This window comes from Sarcophilus harrisii, chromosome 2 (genome assembly GCF_902635505.1).
Source record: "Sarcophilus harrisii chromosome 2, mSarHar1.11, whole genome shotgun sequence".
Lineage (NCBI taxonomy): Eukaryota > Metazoa > Chordata > Mammalia > Dasyuromorphia > Dasyuridae > Sarcophilus > Sarcophilus harrisii.
This window is the reverse complement of record NC_045427.1, coordinates 344,229,867-344,255,995: the sequence shown is the minus strand read 5'-3', so window position 1 is coordinate 344,255,995 and position 26,129 is coordinate 344,229,867. Positions and strand designations below refer to the sequence as shown.

At 36.1% G+C, this 26,129-nt stretch overlaps 1 protein-coding gene across 1 annotated transcript in view; it reads left to right on the top strand.

Annotated features, from left to right (window-relative positions):
- Positions 1-279: 279 nt before the first annotated feature.
- Positions 280-26,129, top strand: part of TGFBI (transforming growth factor beta induced) — a 55,147-nt gene continuing 29,297 nt past the window's right edge. The window contains exons 1-3 of the mRNA XM_003756437.4: positions 280-621; positions 9,237-9,335; positions 24,643-24,707. Coding sequence (XP_003756485.1) covers positions 482-621; positions 9,237-9,335; positions 24,643-24,707 — 304 coding nt within the window. The 5' untranslated portion in view covers positions 280-481. The remainder of the gene's footprint in view (positions 622-9,236; positions 9,336-24,642; positions 24,708-26,129) is intronic.

Genomic DNA, 26,129 nt, shown 5'->3' with positions numbered 1-26,129 from the left:
ATTTTTATGACTGAATCAAAACATCTGTATAGGGTGGGGAAACTGTATAGGAACAGTTGCATTAGAAAGGCAAACAAAGGAAGGATAAAATAACAGTGCAGAAGACCCAGGGTTATCCCCAAGTGTGTGACAGAGATGGAAGAGGAAGGGGGTGCTGAGGGCAGTCGCCTCTGGCTGGTCCATACACTCCCCATGGCATTGCATTTCATTGCTTAGGCGCTGAGGCTTCTCCGCCCCCTTCCAGCCTCTCCCGCTCCCGCTCCCTTGCTCTTATTTAACCTGGCTCCCGGGTTGGTGGATCTCTCACTTCCACTTAAAAGTCCGACAGTGTGTGTGTGTGTGTGTGAGTCTGTGTGTGTCTGTGTGTGTGTGTGTGTGTGTGCGCGCGCGCGTGTGTACGCTTGTGCGCGCGCGTGTGTGTATGTGTGTGTGAGTACGGAGCTATAGCTCCGCAGCTTCATTCCCTTCCTGTCCCAAGACCATGAAGTCCTTTGTGTGGCCGCTGCCCCTGGCTCTAGGTCTGGCTCTGGCCCTGACCCTGGGAGAGACCCTTGCAGGGCCAGTCAAGTCTCCCTACCAGCTTGTACTCCAACACAGCCGGCTCCGAGGCAGGCAGCACGGGTAAGCCTGGGACAGCAAAAAAAGAAAAAGGAGGGAGAGGGGGACCCTAGGGGTTTCAGAAAGCAAACTACTGAAAACTTGTATTTTTCAGGCAATTCATTGCGTCCTTCTCCTCTACTTTTTTTTCTCCTGATAGACAAGTTTTGACAGATAAATGAAAAATTACAGATTCCAAACTGCAACCACCTTTTTTTGAATTTCCAGCCTCCCTCCCACAAAAAAAAACCAGAGTTTCTGTCTCAGATCATGTGCTCCAGAGCCCTGCCCCCCAAACTGGCTACCCGTTGTTTTTAGGAGTTTGCAGCTTGGGACTGACATTTTCCTGGGATAATTGGACAGCCAAAGGGAACAAGTATGGAAATAGGTTGGGGCAAAGGCTTGGGGTCCATTTATTGCTAGGAACTTGAGAATGTCAGGCTTAGATAAATGGTCTATTCCTGAGCTTCGTGGCAAGACCGGAGCTCTCTGGGATAAGGATAGTGGGTAATCACTACTTTCCCTCTTTGGTCACTGGAGGGGGATTGTGCCTAGACCCTGTAAGCAGGTTTAACCCTTTAGTTCAGGAAAGGAAGTCAATTCAACAAATCTTCGAGTTCAGCTTGAGTCAAGCTATCTTCCAGACTCTGAATCCTGGAGGACAAAGTTTGTATTAGGTGGGTTCGATACAGCTTGATGCAATAAAATAAATATTGATTCTAGAGAGAGGGGACATGTATTCATTCATAGCTACATCTGATACTTCACTACTTGTGTTACCTTAGGAAAGTCACAATGTGCCAGGTTTCAGTTGCTTCATCTGCAAAAACAGTAGAAGAAAGACAGGATAGCAATGTAGAAAGAGTATTTAAAAGTCAGAAGACTTGGAGTCAAATCCTGTCTCTACAATCTTGGGGAAATAATTTAATTCTTGTAGCCGCCTTTCCTCAACTGTAAAATGAGGGGGTTGGACAGATGACTTTTAAAGTCCCTTTCATCTCTAAAACTGTGATTCTATATCTCAAACTAAAAACTTAGATAAGATAAGATAAGCTTCTTCAAGGAGCTTAAATTAAAAGGAAGAATAAGGTATGTAGATAACTCCAATACACAATAATGCATGATAAGTACATTAGGGAAATGCAAATCAGATTGAAATGGGAAGTGTTTTGCTACTAGGAGAAAAGTCATGAGGATGAGGGGATCAGGGAGGAAGTCATAGAGAAGATAACATGAAGATCAGGCTTTATAAGATAGATAGAAACTCAGCAGTTTAGGATAGAGAAGACATTCCAGGCATATGGAAACAGTGTGAGTAATGAGGTAGGAAAGCCCATAATATGTTTGGGGGAAAGAACCATCCATATCAGCATGCCCCTCTGTGACTAAGTCACTCGTTCTGGGAGTGAGTGGGAAATAGAAAGTCTAGGGACTAAAGCAGTCTCCGATGCTCCTGATACTGTTGCCTCCAAATTTATCCCCAGTAAAGGGGGAGGGGGAAGGAACTAGAGGAGTAATTTTCATCTTGGTGAAAGCTTGAAGACATTTGTACCCATCTATTTTCCTGAGAGAAGGAAGCAGCAGATAGATACTTTCTTTGATTTCCTCTCATTTCCAAGAAAGATGATGCAATGGATAAAATGATGGATTTGAAATCAAGGAGAGGGAAAATTAAATCCAGCCTCAAATACTTTCTAGTGGACAACTAAATTCATTCTATCTACTGTGGTTTCCTTATATGCAAAATGGGGATAATAATGATCTGTACTTCTTAGGACTGCAATGAGGATAAGTTGAAATAATATTTCTAAAGCATTTTTTATAAACCTTAAAGTTCTATACAAATACTACCTTTTAGATGTTGGAAGCAGCATTCAGGCATTAAGAGGTTCTTACTGAAATCTACAAATGTTTTCTAAGGTCCTATAGCCATGTCTACCTCATGGCTATAATAAGGCCCTTTATATAAAGTAGGGATTTCTTCCCATGAAAAATTTTTAAATTCATCTACTCCCTCATCCATCGGCTAATTTCCTTTGCCTGAGGAGCAAGAGGATAAGCTAGAAATTTGAAAAAAGAGAACTAGAATGGGCTTTAGAGACCATATAGTCTATTTCTATAATTTTACAGATGATAAATATGAAATACAGAGATTTTCAGGGACTTGTCCAAGGTCCTATCAATATGAAGTAACTTTATGATTTAGTGGAAAGAAAAGTGTATAGTTTTGTATTCTAAATTCAGTTGTGCCACTAATTCGCCAAGTGACCTTTGTCAGTTCATTTATTTTCTCAGTGAAAGAGTTTCTTATGTGTAAAATCAGGAGAGATGACAAGGCTTTTAATGTTCCTTTTGATTCAGCTATTTGAATACTTAGTCCTCAGTATACCTCCCAACCTCCATTCTTAGCTTCATTTCAGTTTTTCTAGGAAGAAGTTTAACTTTCCTCCTTGTTAAAGTTTTTAGAAGCTAAGTTTTTAATGTTAAAAAAAATACTTTAGAAGAATTTCTGTAGGAAAAGGAGAACTTAAAATGTTGATAAAGTCATAAAGATGATTTAAGAAATTCTAGTAATGTCTCCTGATAGATATATTTCTCCTAGTTCAAAACAATTAACAAGACAATGAATTCTATATTTTGTAGCAATAATAATATTCCATAGCAATACCTCAATTTCATTTAGTAGTTTTCCTCTTCCAAATGTATAGAATTTCATGCATCTATTATCATACCACTCCTCATGTCATTCTCCCTCCTCCCCAAAAAAAGGTAGGAGATCAGCTCTACTTTTCTCTGTCAAAGATACAGATACTAAGCATGGCCCAGAGATTCTATGGCTTGCTCAAAGCCCACTCAGGAATTGATAGAGCCAAGATTTGAGCTAAGGTTTTCAAGCCCCTGACTCCGTTGGACTTTTGGAGTATTGTCTTTGTGCATAAGCACTTAGGGCACTTACAAAATTATCACCAATTGCCATTCATGACAAAGAGTAAGAGGTTAGTGTATAGTAAAGGACACTACAGAGATGGGAATTTCACACTTTCTATCACACTTTCCATAAGTGAAGAAATACTGGGTAGACCTGGGTAAGTGATTCCTGGACCTGTCTCAAACCAATTAACATTTGTGCCTAGTGTTAAGACATGGAAAAGTAACTTTGGTGATAGATGAGATTCAGGCCAGACAGACAGAATTAAAAAAAAATGTAATGGGGAATTCAGGTGATGGTTCTTGGCAGTGGGGAAACGTATCTGTAATTTATAAACTCTTAGAGAGACTTTAAACCTCCCCCTCCCCTAAAGTACTCTCTCCTCTACTTTTTCAACTTCACTCCAAAGAGCTTGGGAGTGGCAAGAGCAGACTATAGTAATAACACAGTGGATAGAACACCAAACTCCAATTCAGAAAGATCTTAATTTCAGATTTGACCTCAGACACTATACACTAACCTCTTACTCTTTGTCATGAATGGCAATTGGTGACGAGATACTAGCTATGTGATACTGGACAAGTTAAGTGACTTATTTTTGTTTAGCTCTGTTTAATCTTTGTTTACCTCAGATTCTACAACTGTAAAATGTAGCGCTAGGATTAATGTGAAAATCAAATGAAATATTTATATAAAAAGCACTTAGCCCAGTGCCCAACACATAGTAGATACTAATGCTTATTCCCCTCCCAACCCCAATCCTCCAAAGTGATCTTGAGTCAATATTAGAAAGGAAATGGAGTGGAGGAGAGAGTACTTCTGTACTGGTCACCTCTCCTCCACAGGGAAGCAGTAAGGAAAGAGCTTTCCTCCCTTATGACTTCAGCATCTTGTGTTGTTCTTCCACTGCTTTGGAAGAAGCTCTTTGGTGACTGGTTCTATAGTTGCACTTGAATGCAAAAACCAAAAGACCAAAGAACTGCCTCTGGCCTGACCACTGTCATGAGAACACAAATCATAGCTTCGATCGAAGGAGGGAAAGATATCTGAACTGGCTAAAGAAATGCAGAAGCCTGTAGCAGTTTCATCTTTCACTAAAAACTAAACTAAACATTAATTGAATGAAGGAATGAATGAGGTTATGCTTAAATTTGAGGTAGGGGAGGAGACAGATAAAGTAGGAAATCAGTCAACTTCTTTATAAGAGAAGCTGAAACCATCATACCAGCATCCAGGAGATCTGCCTAAAAAGACTGATTGTGGATGAACCATCCTCCTGTGTTATTTCTCCAAAAAGAAAGAGGCACATATCAGTATACTTGGAACAGATGAATGTGCTAACTTTTCATGAAAGTTCAGGCTGCTTCTGTTTGCTTGCTGATAAGTTGGAGGGCATATTGTTTCTCCTCTGTCTCTCTGCCTCTGTCTATACTTGTTTGTCTGCTAAACTCCCTTTGTCTCTCTTCTTTTCATATTCCCTCTCCATCTTTCCTGGAATGAGTTGTGTGACATTTAAACCATTGGCTTGGGAGTGCTTTTTTCCATCTCAGGACCTTGATTGTTTTAAGGACCTGATGAACTGAGTTCCCTGGGACTTCATATTGCAATTCCCCCCTTGCCTTGTTGCATGATGATAATCTGAAGTTTTGTCTATTGTTCACCACTCCCCTTCCTTCCCCACACACCCAGAAATATATTACACTGATTTAGACACTGGGCTTTTCCAGCTGGCATGGAAATTTAGGAGGCAGCACCTTAGAAAAGGGGGATCACTCACTGTGGAGTCAGAAAATCTGAATTCACATCTCAGCTCTGTCACATATCTTCTTTATGACTCTGAACTGAGGTCTTAGACTTCAGTCTCTTCAGCTCTAAGATTAGTGATTGAGACTAATAGTCTCTAAGGTTCCTTCTATCTCTATGCCAATAATAGGTAACACAGTGAATATAGAGCTGGACATGGAGGACCTGAATTCAAATCTAGCCCCATACACGTGCTAACTAACAATATGACCCTGGGCAAATCATTTTGTTTCCTCAGCTGTAAAATGGGGATAATAATTGCATATATCTTTCAGGTTGTTATGAAGATCAAATGAGATAATATGTGTAAAATGTTTAGCAGTATCTAGCACATAGTTGATACTATATAAATGCAAACTATTAGGACTATTCATACCACCACTGCCACACTATTACTATTACCTCTACTTCTATTGCTACTACCTCTGATATCATCAATACTACCATCTACTCCATTACCACATACTACAACCACAAATACTGCAACCACCACCACCACCATAATCACTACCTCTACTGCTACCACCACCACTATTACTACTATACTATTCTATTGCTACTACTTCCACCACTGCAACTCCTGCTACTATTACTACTACTACTGTTTATTTTTACTTTTTTCTAAAACAAGACAAAACAAAAAAACTTGCCTCACAGAATTCAGTTTTCCTTCATATTCTCAAGAGGAGGATTTGACAACCTTTTCAACTAGAATAATGTGTTCATTTTGATACAGATGCTATAAAATGTAAATGAATTATATGATAGAATTATATGATCTATATTATACCTTTATTAAGAAAGTGGGAATGCCCAATCATAATGGAGTGTGGCAGTAGATGGTTTCATTTGCTTGTTTTTTAATCTGGTGTCAAGTTTTTCTGTCAACATTCCTTTTGCTTCCCTTCTCTTTCTCTCTCCATATAAAACAATGTATACACAAATTGAAAGACAAATGGAATACTACAGAATGATTATCATCAAGCTTCTGTCTATATTATTGGTCATGCATCTGAAACAAAAATGTCTGCCCTTGAACAAGGAGGTATAGTGCCTACACTGTTTTAGGGACCAAGTTCATAACTTTTATCAAAGTTCTTAGCTTGTCACATGTGTGACCCTAAGTAAATCACTTAACTCTCAATAATCTGGACAGCCCTATAAATGTATAAATGAAAGACATGGTGGTGACATACTTTGAGAAAAGGCAGTTTTTTTCACCTAGAAGTTCCCTCTGATGATGAAATCTTAAGTACCCTTATGTTCAAGGCATGATACTAGGGGTAAACAATATAAAAAACATTTTTTCTTCTTTGAGCAACTTACCTGCAACTGAGAAGATATGACATTTACGCTGATAAATATAATATAATTTGAGGAACAGAACATTAAGAACTGGGGAGATCAGCAAAGGTTCCTTGGGGAAGGTATTGCTTCATTTGCTTCTCTATATGTAAATTAATTATTCCAACCTTTGAAAGAAGATGCAGTGCTGGTGAGGGAGTGTATTCCAGGTATAGAGGACAGTACAGAGGCAGGAGAATTAATATATATGGTCTTCATGATGGATCAACTAGGAAGTCAGTTTAGCTAACTTACATCATATATAATGTGAAATAAGTCAATGAAGGTAGGTGGGAACCAAATTTTGGAGGGCTTCATAATACCAGCTGAAAAGTTTTAATTTTATCCTAAAGAAATTAGGAGGCCACTGAAGGTGAAAATAGATTTGCAATACAGCAAGGTGGATAGATTGGCATTTATCAGTGATTCCTTTGTGATTAATTGTTTCAAATTCGACCTCTGAAAACCAAGTGTCTTGTTTTTAGGAAGTCATCCAGAGTTCTTGGAATGCAAAACTATTTTGAACTCAGAAAGTCTTCATTTGTTTTCTTCTGCTTTCTTCTAACTTGTGACCCAGCCAAGTTGAACTGCCCATTGAGGTTCAGCCAAAAGTCCCATTGAAATTTTAGTCATGAGTTCCCCTGGTGCTCCAGGTGTTCATATGGAAACATTGATATAACTTAGGTCAAGTTCAGAGAAATAGAAGATTGGAACTTTAAAATTCTAAAAAAGCAAAACAAATTAAAAAACAAAAAACAAAAACAAGTCTATCTAACTTTGGAGTTGTGGAAGACTTTCTTAAGAAATCTCAGACCACTTTAAGAATAGTTTTCCCATAGCTATGAAAAATACAGTGAGTCTAATTTTCTTAACTGTATGTTGTTGCTGAGTCATTGTCATGTCCTATTCTTCTCCACTCTATAGACTATAATACACCTATGAAATTTTCCATGAAGTTTTCTTGGCAAAGATACTGATGTGGTTTGCCATTTCTTTCATTTGGATGCACTCTTCTTCAAATTCAACAAGAAATATTTCTGTAACAACTACCACTATATGCTAACCTTACTGTAACATTATAGCTGAATTCAGAGATCCTCTGGTTCATACTTTCTATCCTCAATTTTACCAGTGAGCAAAGTAAGGCTCAGAAAGGAAATGTTTAACCAAGTCTATAACAAAGTTACCACAGTTGAGTTGAAATTTGGCTCTAATGTCTTTTCCCCTGAATTCATCACTCTTTCTATCATGTCTGGATACCTCAATGTTGGGCTTTGTGAGGGAACATAAAAGCCAGATCTTTTTTGCCAGATCGCTGGTGAGAAAATGTAACCTGTGAACATGAAATAGCTTTTCTGTGTGTGAATATGCCTTACATGAAGGTAGAATCCATGGTTTTGTCCTCATCAACACCACTTTTTGAGCTTCCAGGCTAACTATGCTCTCATGTTAGGTGTCTTTGGAAATGGTTTTCACTTCTCTAGGACATTAGAGTATTTTAATACATTGCTGTTTCAAAGTAATAATAACAATTCACAGTTTTCTAATGTGTCATAGATTTAAAAAAAAAAAAAGTAGAACTTAGAAGCCATTCCTTTTTTCTAGAGGCAATACTTGAGACATAGAATTCAATGACTTGACCACTCTAAATTGAGCACTCTTTTCCATTGTATGATGCTGTTTCTGGGTTTAGTGCTTTCTTTGGGACAGTTAGATGTCAAAGTGGACACTTCTTGGAGTCAGGAGAACCTGAATTCAAATCTAGCTTCCAACACTTAACACTTACTAGTTGCGTGATCCTAATCAAGTCACCTAACCCCAATTGTCCAGCCAAAAACAATAGTAACCAAGTTATTTTCTCATAGTAACTATATGTACTACATTGTACAAGTGTGATGATTGCCATTTTAATGATGAAGAGACAGAATCAAAAAAAGGTCACATTATGATGGGAAGGGTACTAAAACTGATCCAAGACCTTTGAGTTCTACTTCTGACAATGACTAGTAGGGTGACCAAGGGAAAGCCCTTTACAGTCTTAATTTTCTCATCTCTAAAATAGATATAATTTTATCCATTGTATTTACCTTACAGACTAGGGAGTGTTTTTTCTTTTTGGGGGGGAGGATTAAGTCAAAACAAAACTATGTCTGCAACAGGTTATTAGACACTGAGAGATTAAGCAATTTGCTATTGATCACAAAAATAGGATATAATTCTAAGACTGCCCCTCCATTTCCTGTGCCTCTTCACTGGATTATTATAAGGATCAAATGATACAATGTACAGTTCTTCATAAAGCATAAAATGCTATTTAAACATCAGTTATGATTTTATTCAATGTCTTCCCATTGGTGAACCAGTTAGTAAATGTTGAATCAGAACTTAGATTCTCTGAATTGCAAATGTAGAGCTCAACAATCCATGGCACTTGAATGGCCCAGAAATTGTAGAGTTGGCTTTGAACTCAGGAGCATCTCAGACCCCAGAGGGCTCTAGCTTAGTTAATGTTAATGGTTCAGCTGCTTAATATCTTTCTGGTTGTTTTTGGCTCTCATTTCAGCCCCAATGTCTGTGCTGTGCAGAAGCTCATTGGAACCAACAAGAAGTACTTCACAAATTGTAAACAGTGGTACCAGAGGAAGATCTGTGGAAAATCCACGTAAGTCTTGGAATGGCACCCCCAAACAACTAAGACTGCCTTGCGAGTGTGTGCGTGTGTGTGTGTGTGTGTGTACTTTGTGAGTAGAAATGGATTTAGACACAAGCACTCTGAAATATTCTAATGCAAAAAAATAGAAAGAAAAGAAAATATCTAGAAACGTGTACAAATGTGTTGAGAAGTGTATGCTTTTAGAATGTCACTTTATTAAGTTACAGAACAAATGGGCCAGTTTTGATTTACCTTTTCCCCACACACATACTTTGCATTTTTACTATCAACAGGAGTGTGATAGATTTTTTAGGGTTGATTTAAGGCTTAGGGAAAGACATGAAACCTCTTGTGGGGCATTTTCCTAATTCTTAGTCAATGACATATGTGTTTGCTGTATATAATGTGATGCTAGATAAAAAGATCAGTTAATAAGCACACTTGGAACTTGAGTGTAAAGCCTTGAAATGGAGATTGTGCCAATGTGAAGTGAATGGATGAAATGCTGAAGGGCCTGAACAAAGAGTTTTGATTTTTTAATGATTTAAAATGCTAATTTTGGAGTCAAAGGACCTGGGTTTGAATCCTGGCTCAGCCACTGACTATGGGTGTATCCCTGGGCACATTAGTTAATTTTTCTTGGCTTCAATTTTCTCTGATATAAAATGGGATAACAACTAGATCAAGGATTTTTAACCTGTGGTCTTGTGAACTTTTTAAAAATATATTTTGATGACCTTATTTCAGTATAATTGGTATTTCTTCAATGTTATTTCCTTTATTTTATAAATTTTAAAAACACTCTTCTGAGAAGGGGTCTATAGGTTTGATCCCACTGCTAAACAGGTGACTGAGAAAAAAAAAAGTTAATAACCCCCATGTAGTGTCCTTCTGGAGGTCCCTGTTTGGATACCAAAATGTAGTGTTGGGATTAGTTAGCTTTCTGGAGGATCTCAGGACCAGCCTTGATCTTAGTGGAAGAGTAAAGGAGGCAGAAGAGCCACCAGGATGATAGTCAAAGATGGAGTCTCTCATTTCCTGTCCTCTCAGCTCTTAAATACCTCAGTAAGATTACATCATTACAGCACACTAAGTATGTTCAACTTAGAGAACCATTCATTATCTCATCAATAACCCTAAGTTAGTGCTAACTATAAGCACCCTTCTGTAAGTATCCCTTGCTTCAAGTAGAACACAGGTGGCCATGCCCTCCCTGACTCCTCAGGAAAGGAAGTGTGAATACCAACGGGAAATGGGGAGCCAAACCAGATATTGTCAACAGGTTTCCTCTGGGCTGAAGGGTCTTATACCTTACCCAGAGTTCCCCTACTATCTCTGGCCCTCTACATCCCTGGAATAGATTATCTTTAATCTTTAAATTCTTCCTAGCTCTAAGTCTAATGATCCATGCACCTGCATATAATTAGACACAGAATTGCAAATGTAGGTTGTATGAGTTAAGTAGGTTTACAGTGAGATGATATGGAATCATGTAACTACTCAAGATGCATGCTTAATGATTTGGTTAGCATGGGTGGAGGCAGCATCAATCAGAACTGCCCAGCACTGCATGAAAACAGAGTAGCCTGTGTGTTCTAACAGAAATGTTCAGAATTCCAGTGAAACAGATCTGTTTGGGAGCCAAAAGTAAAAAAGCATGTTTATCTCTGATCACAGAAATGGACAAGTTGGTTTTTAAGCCTGTTTACCTGCCTCATCTAGGCAGAAATAGTGTTCTCTAAATGTCATTACTTTGTATAGAAGGTCCTGTACAGCTCCTCTTTCTAGAAAAGAAAGGTTAAGATCTACAAATTGTGTTCCAAGTTCTGGAATTTTCAATTTTATTGCTTTTAACATCATTTTTGTGAAATTTCCTCCATCATAATGGCTAACTGATAGATGACATGTTTCCTTTATTCTTAAATTCAAATTTTCTTCTTTGAGCAATTTACCTGCAACTGAGAAGATATGACATTTACATTGAAAAAATAAATATAATATAATTTGAGGAACAGAACATTAAGAACTGGGGGGGATCAGTAAAAGCTCCATGGGGAAGGTATTGCTTCATTTGCTTCTCTGTATGTAAATTAATGATTCCAAGCTTTGAAAGAAGATAAGTACTCTGATGCAGTGCTGGCGAGGGAGTGTTTTCCAGGGATGGAGGACAGTGGGTAGGACTTGGGTACTATTAGCCCAGATCAAATCAGAATGCTGAGTTCATAGGATTTAAAACTAAAGAGTAAGTTAATAATCATATAGGACAGTGGTATCAAATTCAAGTAGAAACAGGGACTACTAAACCATCCATAAGAATCTCATATTGACTTAGAAAACCACATATATAGTTTTCTACTATATTTGTGTTTATTTTGTTAACTATTTCTTAATTATATTTTAATTTGATTCTGGCACTTGAGTGTTACAGGCTGCACATATTAGACACCACAGATCTAATCTAACCTTTCCCAAAGAGGTGAAGTAACTTGCCCAGGAACACACAAGCACTCTTTCTTAAGGGCATAGGACTATAGATATATTTGTTTGCATGTTCTGTCCCCCATTAGATTGTAAACTCTTTGAGGGCAGGGATTGTCTTTTGCTTCTTTTCACTATCCCCAGTGCTTAAGCTGGTCCCTGGCACATAATAGGTACCTAATAAATATTTATTGATTGCCTAATCTAGAACTAGAAGGAATCTTTAAGACTATGAAGTTAACTTACGGCCACAAGTCAACACAACTATTATGTGTCAGGCAATGGGATACATTGCCTGATGTCAGCACTAGGGATACAAAGAAAGGTAAAAACAATTCCTGGAGTTCACAAGAGGTTCACAATCTAATGAGAGGTACAATGGGTAAATAGCTATGTACAAACAAGATTTGTAAAGAATAGATTGAAGATTATCTCAGAGGAAAGACATGATTATTAAAGGGGAATGGTTGCAAGAAGAATGAAGACAGAGATGAGGAGGGAGATAATGTTAGGAATAAAGGACAGTCAATAAAAATACACAAAGTGAGAAAATAGAATGTTGCATTTGTGGAATAGCAAGAAGGCCAACCTTGTCAAGTCTAACTTCCTCATTTCATAGGTAAGGAAACTGAGACCAGTGGAGTTAAACTGATTTGCCTAAAGTCACATAAGTATTGAAATTCTCACTCTTGGAACTTATGTGCTCTGTCTCCACAGTTCATGCTCTCTTTATTATATAATATTAGCTTTGTTGTATCATAAAATTCTATACTAGTGTTAACCCTAAGTCCAATTCAGGGAAGTGATTTTAAGGAAAGGACAGCTAGGTGGTGGAGTGGAAAAACACCAGACCTGGAGTCAGAAACACCCAAGTTCAAAATCTAGCCCCAGGCACTCAGTAACTGTATGAAGTGCTATTGGGCAAGACAATTAACCCTGTTTGCCTCTATTTTCTCATCTGTAAAATGAGCTGGAGAAAGAAATGGCAAAACTACTCCAATACCTTAGCCAAGAAACATGACTGAACAGCAACAAGCAACTTTCCAAGTTTCCAACATTCCAAGTGAATAGAGTTGGCATTTGGTGTGCTGAGTCAAGGTCTATTCTTAAAACCAAAAGTTAGATGTGCTATGGATACTTAACTTTGTTGCTCTGTGTATGTAAAATAATAATTATTTTACTGGTATGCAAATTAAGATTCTGTGGATATGATGTTATCCAAACATAAAGTAAGTTGACACCAAAACCAGACCCAAACTCTTGTCACAGGTGCTAGGAACTTTGCTGAACATGGGGGATGCAAAGAAAGTAAAATTAAGAGTATCTCCACTGAATTGTAGTAATTCTTTGATTCATTCTATAGATTACTGAGAAAAAGGAGATGATTTGAAAAAGATCCAAAAAAAGGAGGAAAGGCTTTTAATGAAAAGAAGGGATTAATTCAGAAGGAAAGGCCTGGGAAAATAACATTGGTGAGAGCTAAGGAGAAACATTAGTCCAATCCAATCTGTTCTTACTTTGACCTTTGCACTATGCCAGGTGATGTTAGAAAAGACAGGAAAAGAAGAAGGCATGAACCTTATTCTAAGGGAGATTTTTCAGTATTATTATTATTATTACTGATTATTATCAGTAAAAATCAAGTGGTGATATCTGTAATATGTATAATAAGTGCTTTGGAGGCTTAGGAAGGAGAGAGGTGTTAACTATAGTTTTCAGGGAAGATTTCATAGAAGAAATAGAATTAGAACTTGGATGGGGAAGAAGGGAAAGAACATTCCAGGTCAAAGGAGCAAGGAAACTAGCTTGGCATGTTTGGGACATTGAGGAGACTGTTCTCTAAAGAGGAACATGGAGGACTGGACAACTAAGACATAGCCAAATTGTGGATAGCCTTGAAGTGAGGGAAAAGTTTTACTTGAGAACCTAAACCAAGAGAAATGAAAAGAAGGAAAACTCAATGCTATCATTGTTGTTCTTTGTCAGTGAAATTTATGTACCTTATAGGTAAAAAGGCAGATGGAAGCATTGTTCAATGGAAATCTTTGGTTTTAATTTATTCTATTTGTCCCTGACTTCCAGGGTCACAAATGAAAAAGTATTGGCTATTCTCAGTATCTGTATTGCCAAAAGTCTTATTTTCTTCAGAAGGAACTTTTTTTCAGTTCCAATAACAGAGTCTTTGGTGCTCTTTGTCAAATGTAACATATGGATTTTATTATAGCAAATGATTACAAATGATCCTCTATTCAGTGACTTGAGTGTATTTTATTACTTTGGAAAATTCACTTCAGATCCCATTTCAGATCTTAAAGACTCAACAGGGGTGACACAGAGACTGATCTTACTTGGGGGCCATTTTTTCCTGTCATAGAAACATGCAGCCCACGCAGTGCTTTGAGACTCAAATCTGATTAGTAACTCTAACATTTTTGCATTCAGCAACTCAACCAATATTACAGGAAATTGTGGTCAGCAGGCCTCACCGCCTGTATGACATGCTGTCTTTGTGCAAGGCTGTCCTTGAAAAAAGGCTTGCTTATTTTGTGTGCAGCTTTGACCCTGACATCATGGAATTGGAATGATTTGTAACCAAGGCACAGACATCATAAATGTGGTATGGTTTAGACTAGTTCAGGTGTTGTCAAGCAAAAAAAAAAAAAAAAATGTCTGTTTCATAAGTCCTAACATTGTTTAATAAGTTGGATATTTATTGAAGGGACAAAAGCCAAAATCTGCCAGAACTGGGAGATAGTGCTAAAACTGTCAGAATGTCATCAGAGACTCTAGTAGAAATTAGTATTTTTGCCCAAGAACTATAAAATCACCACTTCTTAAGTCCTCTGTCAAAAAATTGGACTGATTAGAGCTAGTATGAAGCAATCTTTCTAGTGTCAGAATCAGAACTTGCTGGAATGGCAGAACTTTGTCACAGGCACCAGTGACAGGAAGAAGGATCATTGTCTCCCTTCACCTCAGCAAAGTACAATCCCTCTTCTGCCATGTGCTTAGGTTGCTATCCTTCAGGATTCTAAGACTATCACACCCTTCTCATTCTCTGTTGAAATGCACACGTTGTCTGTCCCAGGAACCTATAACCATGTAGTCCCATGTAGGACAGCTGAGATAAGCTTTGGGATAGCAACAAAGACAGCATATCCAGTCACTATTCTAGCTTCAGTTGGACAACCAGACCCTAATCCTCCCTAGATTCATTCATTTCATCCTCTTTTCTCACTGTGCCTTCTGAAACTTTTCTTTATTGTCAGTGACCTTCCCTTCATCTTATATCTCTTCTAGCATTTGTTTCGTTGTATTGAGGCAACTACATGGCACAATTTTGGAATTGACTTAGGGAATTGAGTTTAAATCCTTGCTCAAATATTATCAACTGTCTGACTCTAGGAAAGCCATGTAGGGACAAGTAGGTGGCACAGTAGATAGAATACCACACCTGGAGTCAAAAAGACCTGAGTGGGGAAAAAAAAGTCATTTAATCTTTCTCAATCCCAGGCCCTCCCTCACAGGGTTGTTGTGAGGATCAAATGAGAAGTGCTTTGTCTGTTTAAAGTGCTTTGTACACTTTAAAGCATTATTTCTTTTTTGGAATATTTTTTCCCCAATTATATGTGAAAAAGATTTTTTAACATTTAAAAAAAATTTTAATTTCAAATTATCTCCTTTTCCCCTCTCTGAGATGATAAGCAATTTGATATGGGTTAAACATGTGTCATCATGAAAAATATATTTCTATATTAGTCATGTTGTGGGAAAAACACAGGAAAAATATATTAAAAAGTGAAAAATAGTATGCATAGATCTAAATTCAGACTCCATCAATTCTTTCTCTGGAGGAGTAATTCTGTCCTCTGGAGGATAACATTTTTAATCCTGGGTCCTTTGGAATTATCTTGGATTATTGTATTGTAAACACTATTTTTATATGCATTAGCTATTATAAAATATTTTACAAATTTTAAAATACAATTTTTATATATATTAACTATTATTATTTTGTTCTGGTGCTCACTGAAATCCAGCTTTCTCTATAACCATGAGTTATACTGAAGATCTCATATTTCTTGGTATCTTCTTTATTAAGTTTGATTACTTTTTCTCTCAAAGCTCCTGATGAACAAGTATAGGAAGAGGAGTGGAAATATTCCTTGCTCCTCACTGTTTCTTTCATGACATGCTTCATAAGGGAGATAACCAATTCTCCTATTCAAGCAGAAGAGTATTTAGTAACATGGGGCATAAGTTAGTCTTCAAATGGCCCAAAGAAATAGATCATGTCTTCTAGATGCTGAGAAAAGTCAGTCAGAGCATATAAGTTACAGAATCATAGGTTTACATTCATAGTACCATACGAAGAATACCTAAATATTACAAAACTCAAATCACTTCCAGAATTCATCTGAATCAAATCCATGTGCTTCACTTTATAGTACTGGGCAAGTTAATTCTATGGTTCCAGTCCTTGGTGAAGAGAAAAATTTTAATAGTGAAAAAAGGGTTAAAAATTGTGTTGCTTTCCTGAGGCTAGAGGTCCTAAAGAATAGCTAAAGTTAAAAATAATCAGCAATTTAGGAAAGGAGTTGCTTATGTCTAGATAATTAGTCTGGGTTTTCTTTAAGATTCTATTTGGAAATGGTGAAAGAGAATGTTTGCTCAGATCATTCTCTTTCCCTTTTCTCTTTCCTTCATGGAATCCAGTTTATCTCAAAGCATTGATAGTGATCACAGAAAGGCTGGCACATAAAGTAGTGGTGATTTTTTTCTTCTTTTCATTTAACTTTGTGGGAATGTAATTTATGAAAGGAAATATATTTCCTTCTTCATCTGATTAAAGCATAAAACAAGATGTAAAATGATATGGGAAGAAAACTTAAAAACATTCTCTGTTCATATATGTATTTGTCTTCCCTCTAACACACAAGTAGTATTTCATCTTTGAGATAGACTTTTATAATTACTTATAATAATATTGTAGGACTTAGTTAGGGATGAGGAAGCATAGTAATACTCAAATACATAGCCAAATATGGAGAGCTCTTTACAAGCAAGCTGACCATGTGGTGATAGACAAGGCAAATGACTTTTTTTTTAATTCATTTTTAAAATGAAATTTATTTTTCCAATTACATGTAAAGATGATTTTCAACATTCATTTTTGTAGCTTTTTATTTTTCCAAAGTTTTTTCAACATTTACCTTTGCAAAATCTTATATTCCAAATTTTTCTCCTTCTCTTCTTCCCTCTATCTTCCTCCTCCCATAGACACCAAGCAATACAATATAGATTAAGCATGTAATTCTTCTAAACATATTTCCATATTAATCTTGAAGCACAAGAAAAATCAAATCAAAGGGGAAAAGGAAAAAACTGATAAAGGAAAAAAAAAAACCAAGCGAACAACAACAAAAAAGTTGAAAATACTTTGCAATATTTGTTTTTGTAAGATTTTGAGTTGCAAATTTTTCCCCTCCCTCCCTTACTTTTCCTCTTCCCAAGAGAGCAACCAGTCTGATTTGTTATATGTATACAATCATTTTAAACATATTTCCATATTAGTCATGCTGTAAAATAAAAATCAGAAAAAAGGGGAAAACCATAAGAAAAAAAGCAAACAAACAAATAAACAAAAGATAAAAATATTATCCTTCAATCCACATTTAGTCTTCATAGTTCTTTCTCTAGATCCAGATGGAATTTTCTATCCCAAGTCTATTGGAATTGCTATGGAATTGAGATTTGCATTAGAATTGAGAAAGTCAGTCAGAGCACATTGTCATCACATTGTTGAAAAGAACAAAGTTCATCAAAATATAACCTTTCTGTTACTATATACAATATTCTTCTGGTTCTGCTCACTTCACTCAGCATCAGTTCATATGAGTTTTTCCAAGCTTTTTTGAAATCAGTCTGTTCATTATTTCTTATGGAACAATAATATTCCATTATATTCATATACCATGACATGAATGGAGCCATTCTCCAATTGATGGGCATTCCACTCAATTGCCAATTCTTTGTCACCACACAGAAAGAGCTGCTACGAATACTTTTTTGTAAATCTGGGTCTATCCCCCTTTTTTCTTATCTCTTTGGGATACATAGCCAGTAATTACACTGCTGGATCAAAAGGTATGCACAGTTTTATATAGCCCTTTGGGTATATTTCCAAATTGCTCTCCAGAATGGTTAGATTATTTCACAACTCTATCAACAATACATTAGTGTTCTAGTTTTCCCACATCACTCCAACAATTATCTTTTCCTGTCATCTTAGCCATCTAGAAAGTTGTGAATTCATCTCCAGTCTTATAAAGGAGAAAAATCAGGAGAAAAAAAAACAGCATTTGGGAAGGTAGTTCAGAGAGAAAAAATTCTTTCCAATTATTTTTTTCCCTTTTGACCTGTTTTTTCTTCCACAATTGTGACTAAAGTGGAAATATGTTTTGCATGATAGCATGTGTATAATCTGTTTTTTTTTTTTTTGTATTTTTCATTAAGTAATTGGGTGACTAGCCAATGAGGGATCACTGTTGCAGCACATCCATCATTCTATCTGCTTCCAACATTGGTCCCTTAAGGCCTCCCTGGGGAAGAACTTTATAATGATGGCAGCAATGTGGGAAAAAATAAGTTTTACATTATAGTAAGCAATGAGCTATAATGGAACTGACTTTTGTGACTGCACATGCCAGTACCTACTCTTCTGTAATTAGACTATTACTGCTGTTGGAAATCAAACCACTATGTACTGTCTGCTGCCACTGGATCCAGCTACTTGTTGTGATTAGGTACACAAATATAGACTCCAGTTAAAGAACTGAGGATGGGTAATTGTTCTCTATTGTCATTTTCAAAAAAGCATTCCAAGCCAAATAGTTTACATAAATGTGATACTTTAAAACCAGGAGAAACTTTTTTTAGAGAGCCTCCCCCAGGCAGTAGGGTGATCATAGCCATTAGCTATAGACATTCAATCCCAGCAAAGGCTGAGTACAACTAGTTCTGAATTTGTCCTTTTCCAAAGAAGGGAAAATCTCTTTCATCATCCTTAAGTTCTGAAGACATCCTTTAGTTTGTTTTTTTAATACATCCTCTCTACAGCTGTCAAAGGTTTTCCTAAAGTAATTTCCTAAATAATAAAAGCTAGTATTTATATAGCATATGTATATTATCAAATTTGATCTGATCTTTGTAACAACTCTGCAAATTAGATGTTGTTATTGTTCTCATTTTATGTATGAGGAGACTGAATCCCAGGCTAACATAACTAATAAATGTCTGAGATCAATTTCACCAGAGGAATTCCTGACTCCAAGTCAATTACCCTAACTACCACATTACTGGGGTCATTTCCCTGCTTAAGAACTACGAAATGTAGCAGCCTTATTTCATGTAACTTTTCTTCATATATTCCAAGTCCCAGCCAAACTAGGCTGCTCGTTATTTCTTACACTTGGCATTCCTTTGTCCAAATTATCCTGCATGCCTGGAATATATATATTTTTTAACTTCTTAGCTTAGTATCCTTTGTTTCTGATCAGTATATGTGTGACTTCCTGCAGAGTCTTTGTTGATTTTTTAGATATTAGATTTTCTCCCACCTCAACTCATGCATACACTTATTCATTTATACATTGTATCTTCCTGATAGAATATGACCTTCTTGAAAACAGATGCCACTCTTCATTTTGTCTTTGAATTTCTAGGAACTATTATGTTGCCTTTTATATAATGGACAATTAAGAAATGTTTGGTGGATTTGGATTTGGATTCAAAAGATAGAATTAGATTAGTAGCATGGTGTGGACATTGAATTTGATTTAAAACCTTTCAAAGTAGGTCGAGATCTCTTGTTATCTCTTTTTTTAAAAAAGTTTTATTGATATGATTTGTTTTTTATGCTATAAATATTTATAGCATACTCTGTAAGCCATTTCTTGTAACTATGTAAAACAATTAAGCAAATTAGAATATAATTATTTCATTGGAAAGTACTTGCAACAGTCCTTATCTGTAGTATTTTCTCATGTCTTTGTATTGTTTTTTTTTAATTAATAGAAATGTATTTTCCCTTCTATCCCATTTAAACATGAAAAAATTTTCTAGTAATAAATATGCATAGTCAAATAAAACAAATTGCTTCAGTGACATGCAAAAATACATATTTCATTTTGCATCCTAAATTGATCAACTCTGACAAGAGGTAGATAATATGTTTCATCATCAGTCCTTTAGAATTGGGGATTTTTATCGTATTGATCATAGTTCTAGAGCTTTCAAAGTTTTTTTGTCTTAAAATGTTTTTATTATATATTCTCCTGGCTCTACATAATTTGTTCTTCATCACTTTATAAAAGTCTTTAACATGGATTGTTTTTATATCAGTGTTGTGCCATAAATTGTTTTCCTTGTTCTGCTAATTCATTCTGTGTCAATCTATATGAGTCTTTGTGATGTTCTCTTCTTTAAAATATAATGGTTCTCTGGGTGCAGGTTTCTTGGGGAGGTTTTAAAGCAGCCTTAGTTTCAGTTCCAAGTAATAATCACTCCACATGCAGTCAGGTGTTAAAGTAGTTCTTTATTGTTTCGCCCAAAATAGCCCAGTTAGCTTTCTTTGGTTCCGAGAGCTCTTGTTGCTAGCTTCAGCCTCATCTCTGAATCTTGGTTCTGCCCAACTGCAGATTAACTTCTCAATCTCCCGAAATGAACTCTCACTCTGTCAATTTTCCGAAGTGACTTCTGGCTCTAGCTCAACTCTGACTCGTGGCTTCTTCTGAACTGACTCACTGACTGAAGCTCTATTTATGCTCGGTATAAAAGATTGACTCCTCCTCCGAGAGTGTAATTATGGGAGGTGTGAATTCACAAAGTTACAAAGTTAACTTTGTGTATCTCCCGTACTTGTGAACTCCAATGTGTGAGCTCTAATGTGTGACCTCTAATGTGTAAACTCTTAAAGGTGCAAACCCAAGCACACTAGATTGCTTCCATCAATTCCACTTAGTACCTGATTTCAAGTTCTGGCCCATAACATCTCCTTGTAGGATCAGATCAATCATACTAAACCATGCTAAATTAGATAATTATTGTCTCTATCGATTCTAATGACTTAACACTTTGTAAGGATTCCAAGAAGTCTTCCCACATGTTTTTGAAATTATGTTTCCTCATTTCTTCTAGCACAATATTATTTCATCCCATTCACATTCCACAACTTATTCAGCCATTCTTCAATTGATGGACATTCCTTTAGTTATCTTTTTTTTTTTCACCATAAAAAGAACTATAAGTATTTTAGTACATATAGGACTTTTCCCTATTACTTTGCTCATTTTTGGGATATATAGCAGGGATATAGATGGGTCATTCATTGTTTAGGAATTTTTTTTTTTATAGTTAGAAATTGCTTTCCAGAAAGATTGTACCCATTTAAAGGTCATCAAGAGTGTGTCAATATGCCCAATTTCCTTTAGCTTCTGCAAAATTTTCTTTTTTTTCTTATTTTTCACAATGTGAGGTAGAATCTCAGAACTGTTTAACTTTACATTTCTGTAATGCACGGTGATTTAATACATTTTCCCATACAGTTAAAGATAGCCTAGGACTGCTCTCTTGAAAAGTTTAGTGTTTAGTATTTAGTATTAAGTATTAAGATATTTATCATAGAGAATTTTACTATGTTTTATTATATAATTATTTCATCAACATGAAATTTTCTTCGATGTAATACTGTTTTCCCACTCATCCTAATACAACCTTACTCTTTCAGTAGATAACAAGTAGATTCTGTTTCCACCTTGCTTTCTAGTTTTAAAAGACCTGGGCAATTTTCTTTTAAGATTTCTCAAAATATAATGCTTATGTTCTTTGTTTTTCATAGTATACAGGTAGGCCAATGGTTCTTAAAATTTTTTTCCTGGATCTGTTTTTCACATTAGCTGCCTTTGCAATGAAATATCTAACACACACACAAACACACACACACACACACAATTATTATTACTTCAGGTTTTTTTAAACATTTCTTTTTGCTTTGTGGAGTCATTTGCTTTTCTTTGTTCCATTTTAATTTTCAGGGAATTTATTAGTTGGGCAAGCCTTTGTGCATTTTGTGTCAAGATAATTCCCTTTCTGATTCTTTCCTTGCATAGTTCTCATTTCTTTTCCATTTTTCTCCTAGCACTCTTCTTTTTCCTAATAAAAATATTTCATACTATTTTTAAACCTTTGCTTTATTTCTTCCAGGAATTCTAACTGAATTTGTGCCTAAGCTATGTTCTATTTGAGGTCTTATTTATAGATGTTTTCAAATTATTTTCTTCCCTCTAGGTTTATGTCTTGAACATCCTTGTCACCATAATAATTTATTATTACAGGATTTTGTTTGTTTGTTTCCTCAATCTTCTAGCCTACTTCCTGTCTTGATGTTATAACTAGATTGTGCTTTCTGGAAAAAAAAAGATCTGAGCTTATCCTGTTGCTATTTTCTTAGTGATATTTTGAGTGTTATATTGTTTCAGGATCTCAAGGACACCTCAGATTGGAAATCTGCAAGTTTTTAGGATTTCCAAAATGATCTATTCCTAGGCAAATCTGATCACTTCTCTGTGGGTCTGTTTTATAAGTTCTGGGGTTTGGGGTCAGAGCAACAGTAGATAAAAAGCTCCTGGAATTGTTGCTAGAATCAGCCACTATCAATCAGCTAGAAAGGTGGTTCATAATGACAGTACTGCGGTCTATCTTTTGTTCTAGGATTTCTGCCCTAGTATATTCCACTGTAGGATTCACATTAGGCTAAAAACTTGAACTGAGAACCATTCTCCCTTCTCCCCAACTTTCCTTACTTTTCCAATCTGAGCCACATTGCTACTGCTTGCTTTTAAACTTGCTTCTCTCCCATATAGGGCAAGAAACAGTTTCTTACCCTGATATGCCTGGTACCTGTTTATATCTGCCCTAGTTCCCAAAAATGGATAATATCAAAAAAGTTGCCAGTTGACTCCTGTTTCCACTATGGGGCCCTGGTATTGTTCTGAGGGTACCCTGATAGGAGTCTGGGGATGTCCCAGTATGGATTTTGGACTTCTTCTTACCTTAGCGTATAGTGTCTTCCTATGTTAGCTATCTAGTGGCACGCTTCCAGCCAGAATTTGTCTCTAGGGTGTGCAAACTTCTTTGCTTCCTTTGCTGACATAAGCTAGAAAAAAAAAGATTCACTATGACTTTTTCTTGATTTCACCATCAGGATTCAAATAGTCCTTTCTTATAAATCTGTCTGGAGGAGTCTTCTGGAAGGAAGCTCTCTGTACTTCTACTGGCTATACCACCATCTTGTCTCTCCACTCCTTTTCTGCCTTATTTTCAATTCTCCCTTCCTGTATGTATTCTTCCATTTCCCAGTATTCTCTTTTTTTGACCAAAGAAAGTAACTATTTTATCCTCTGAGAGTTTTGGAATGGGGCAATTAAGTTACAAACATTCTAGCACTTTCATAGGACAAAGTTAATAGAAGCTCAGTAGAAAGAAAACTATGAATTGACCTGAATAACCCATTCATTTAGCGACACAGTGGTGCATTTGGTGCCCATGTATGTGACAAACCCTAGCAATTCTGCTCTGCTCACCACCGGTGATGATCTCTTCATATATTTTCCAGCCCTGATTTCTTAAAATTTTAACTCCAAATTTGGCGCTTTGGAAAAAAAGACTTATCAATGATTAGGTCAAGATACTTCAACAACTCTCCATTGTCTTCAAAATAAATTCAAACTCCCTAACCTGGCATTTCTGGTTCTCTATGATTGAGTCCCAATATATGACATATGGTATAGCAAAACACTAGGTTGTACATCGAAAGATCTAGGCTTGAATTCTGACTTTGTAATTTACTAGCTATATGACTTTATGAAATCTCTCTGGAAAGTTGACTCTTCTATGAAATGAGGTACTTGGATTACCATGCTTCCAGCTCTAATCTAAGATCTTCTGATCCTACTCTTTTGGCTTTATCTACCACTATTCCCCTTTGCACCTCTGCTTCCACCAAACTGGACAGTTTATCATATCTTGACTCTCTGGGTCTTGAGTTTTTGTTTGTGCTGTTTATGCTTGGAATACCTCTCATCTGTTTGTCAAAGTGCGATTCATGTTAAATATTATCTGTGTCATGAAGTCTTCCTTGATCTTCATTTCTTTCCCCTAGTTAGACATCTTCTGTATTCACAATGCTCTATAGTTTCCCCTGTCTTAAAATACTATATGTTATTTTGTATCATAATTATTTATGTCCATTCCTTATCCACTCTTACCAAAATGTCAGATGTTTGAAGGACAGGCACCACCAGGTCTTATCATGTTTGCTTAAATATCTAGCACATAGGAAAGGAAGCATGCTGGACTTATAATCAGGAAGACACTTATTATTAGCTGTGAGACCAGCAAGTTAATTAACTTACTGGAGCCCTACTTTTCTCATCTGCAAAGTGGAATTGACTGTAATCACACTTATCTCACAGGGATGTTGGGGGATTCAAATGAAGCCATATATAAATATAGTGCTATACCCCTGTGAGCTATCATTACAGCATACGTTTTTAAAGAAATAATCATTGAACAAATGAGAGAATAAATAGCAAGCATTTGGTAAATATTTATTAAATTGAGTTGAATTAACTTCTGAAGAAATATCAAAACATGTTTTCTTATTTTGTTGATTTTTTCCCCTAAATATAGATTACCTTTGGGGGGTTGTGATAAAAAGTGAGAGCAAAAGGTTTTTGAAAAATCTAACCTAAAGCACTATTTTTCTTTCTCATTCTAGAGTTATCAGCTATGAATGTTGTCCTGGCTATGAGAAGGTCCCTGGAGAAAAAGGCTGCCCTGCTGGTAAACCAGTCCCTAAATTATTAACAAAGCAGAATGGAGAACTAAAAGGGATCAGCATAGTGGAAGATAGTAAAAGGAAAGAAGCTATCGAGTTCCATGACACTCTCAGATTATGTTGGATGGAATTCTGAAGTATTAATATTCTTCTGACCTTTCTAAGAGAGCCACTGGTGGGGCCACAGTAAAATAGTCTAATAGAATCTAAAGCAGCCAAATGCTCATCTTTCTTTCAATATTGTTGTTCCTGATATCAGGGAGATGGATTGGTTTTTTTCCTTAATAAATCTAGTGAATAGAGCTCTAATTTTGAAAATGTTCTTAAATAAGTTTAGGTGGAATAAGCACACTGACTCTTCTTGATTGTTCAAGTGGATTGGGAGCAATTCCAAGTTATTCATAGCAGTAGTGTCTGCTTAATGGCCCATCTCATTTCTGATTTGGATGAGAATACATGGTAGAAAATCCTTTGAAGAAAGCAAATGAAATTGAGAGCACCTATAAGGATCCCACTAATGTGCCTTTTTATTTCTACATTAGACAGCATAACCAAAGACAGTCCATATCTGCCAAATTATCTTTGTGCCAAATTATAATGTTTCACATTAGAACCATGAGGAAAAATAGCTTTTGATTTGGAGATCTAGCTTAGATGACAAAAGTCATAAAAATTGCAAGTCCTTTTACTTAGTATCTCTTCTATTTTAGCATCTTCCCTGTCCCCACATTAATTATTGTATTAATCTTGAATGAAATTCCTTTGAAATATTATTCATCTCCAGAAATTCTATAAAATCTGAGATACTGAAAATCATGCAATAACAGTTAGTACGATGACCATAGAAAAGGTGAGCAAATGTGATTCATAGATGGAACATAGTGTTAATAGCTTAGGGGAAAGCAGAAAGTAGGGAAAAGAAAGAAAGCAGGGAGACTAACCTTGAGCAGATCATTTCACAGAGCTTAGTTTTGCCATCTATTAAAAATATACATAACTTAGCATGGTATCTGATACATGGATCCATGCCCTTTGGAGAAAAAGTCTATCATAATTATAGAATGCAAAAAAAAATTGTAGATTGCATCTAAAGAGATAAAATATAATTCAATTCAAATGAGGATTCTGAAGTTAATTCATTCAAATTATTCTCTAGTAGAGACCCTTGGTTTAATGGTCAACTCTATAAGAATGATAAGGTTTGTAATTCACACATTGTTTTTGGAGGGTATGTAATAGATACTTCTAAGTACATCAAAGTGTTTCCAGCAGTCTTAGCTACACAGTTAACTTGCAATTGGTTATAAAGAAAAGATTTAGATAGCCCTTTTCTTTTCTAAATTAACACATTCTGAAATAAATAGTTAAGTTCAAATTGGTAAAGCTTTCCTATGTTTTATTATCCTCTTCTATCTCAGGATTTTTGG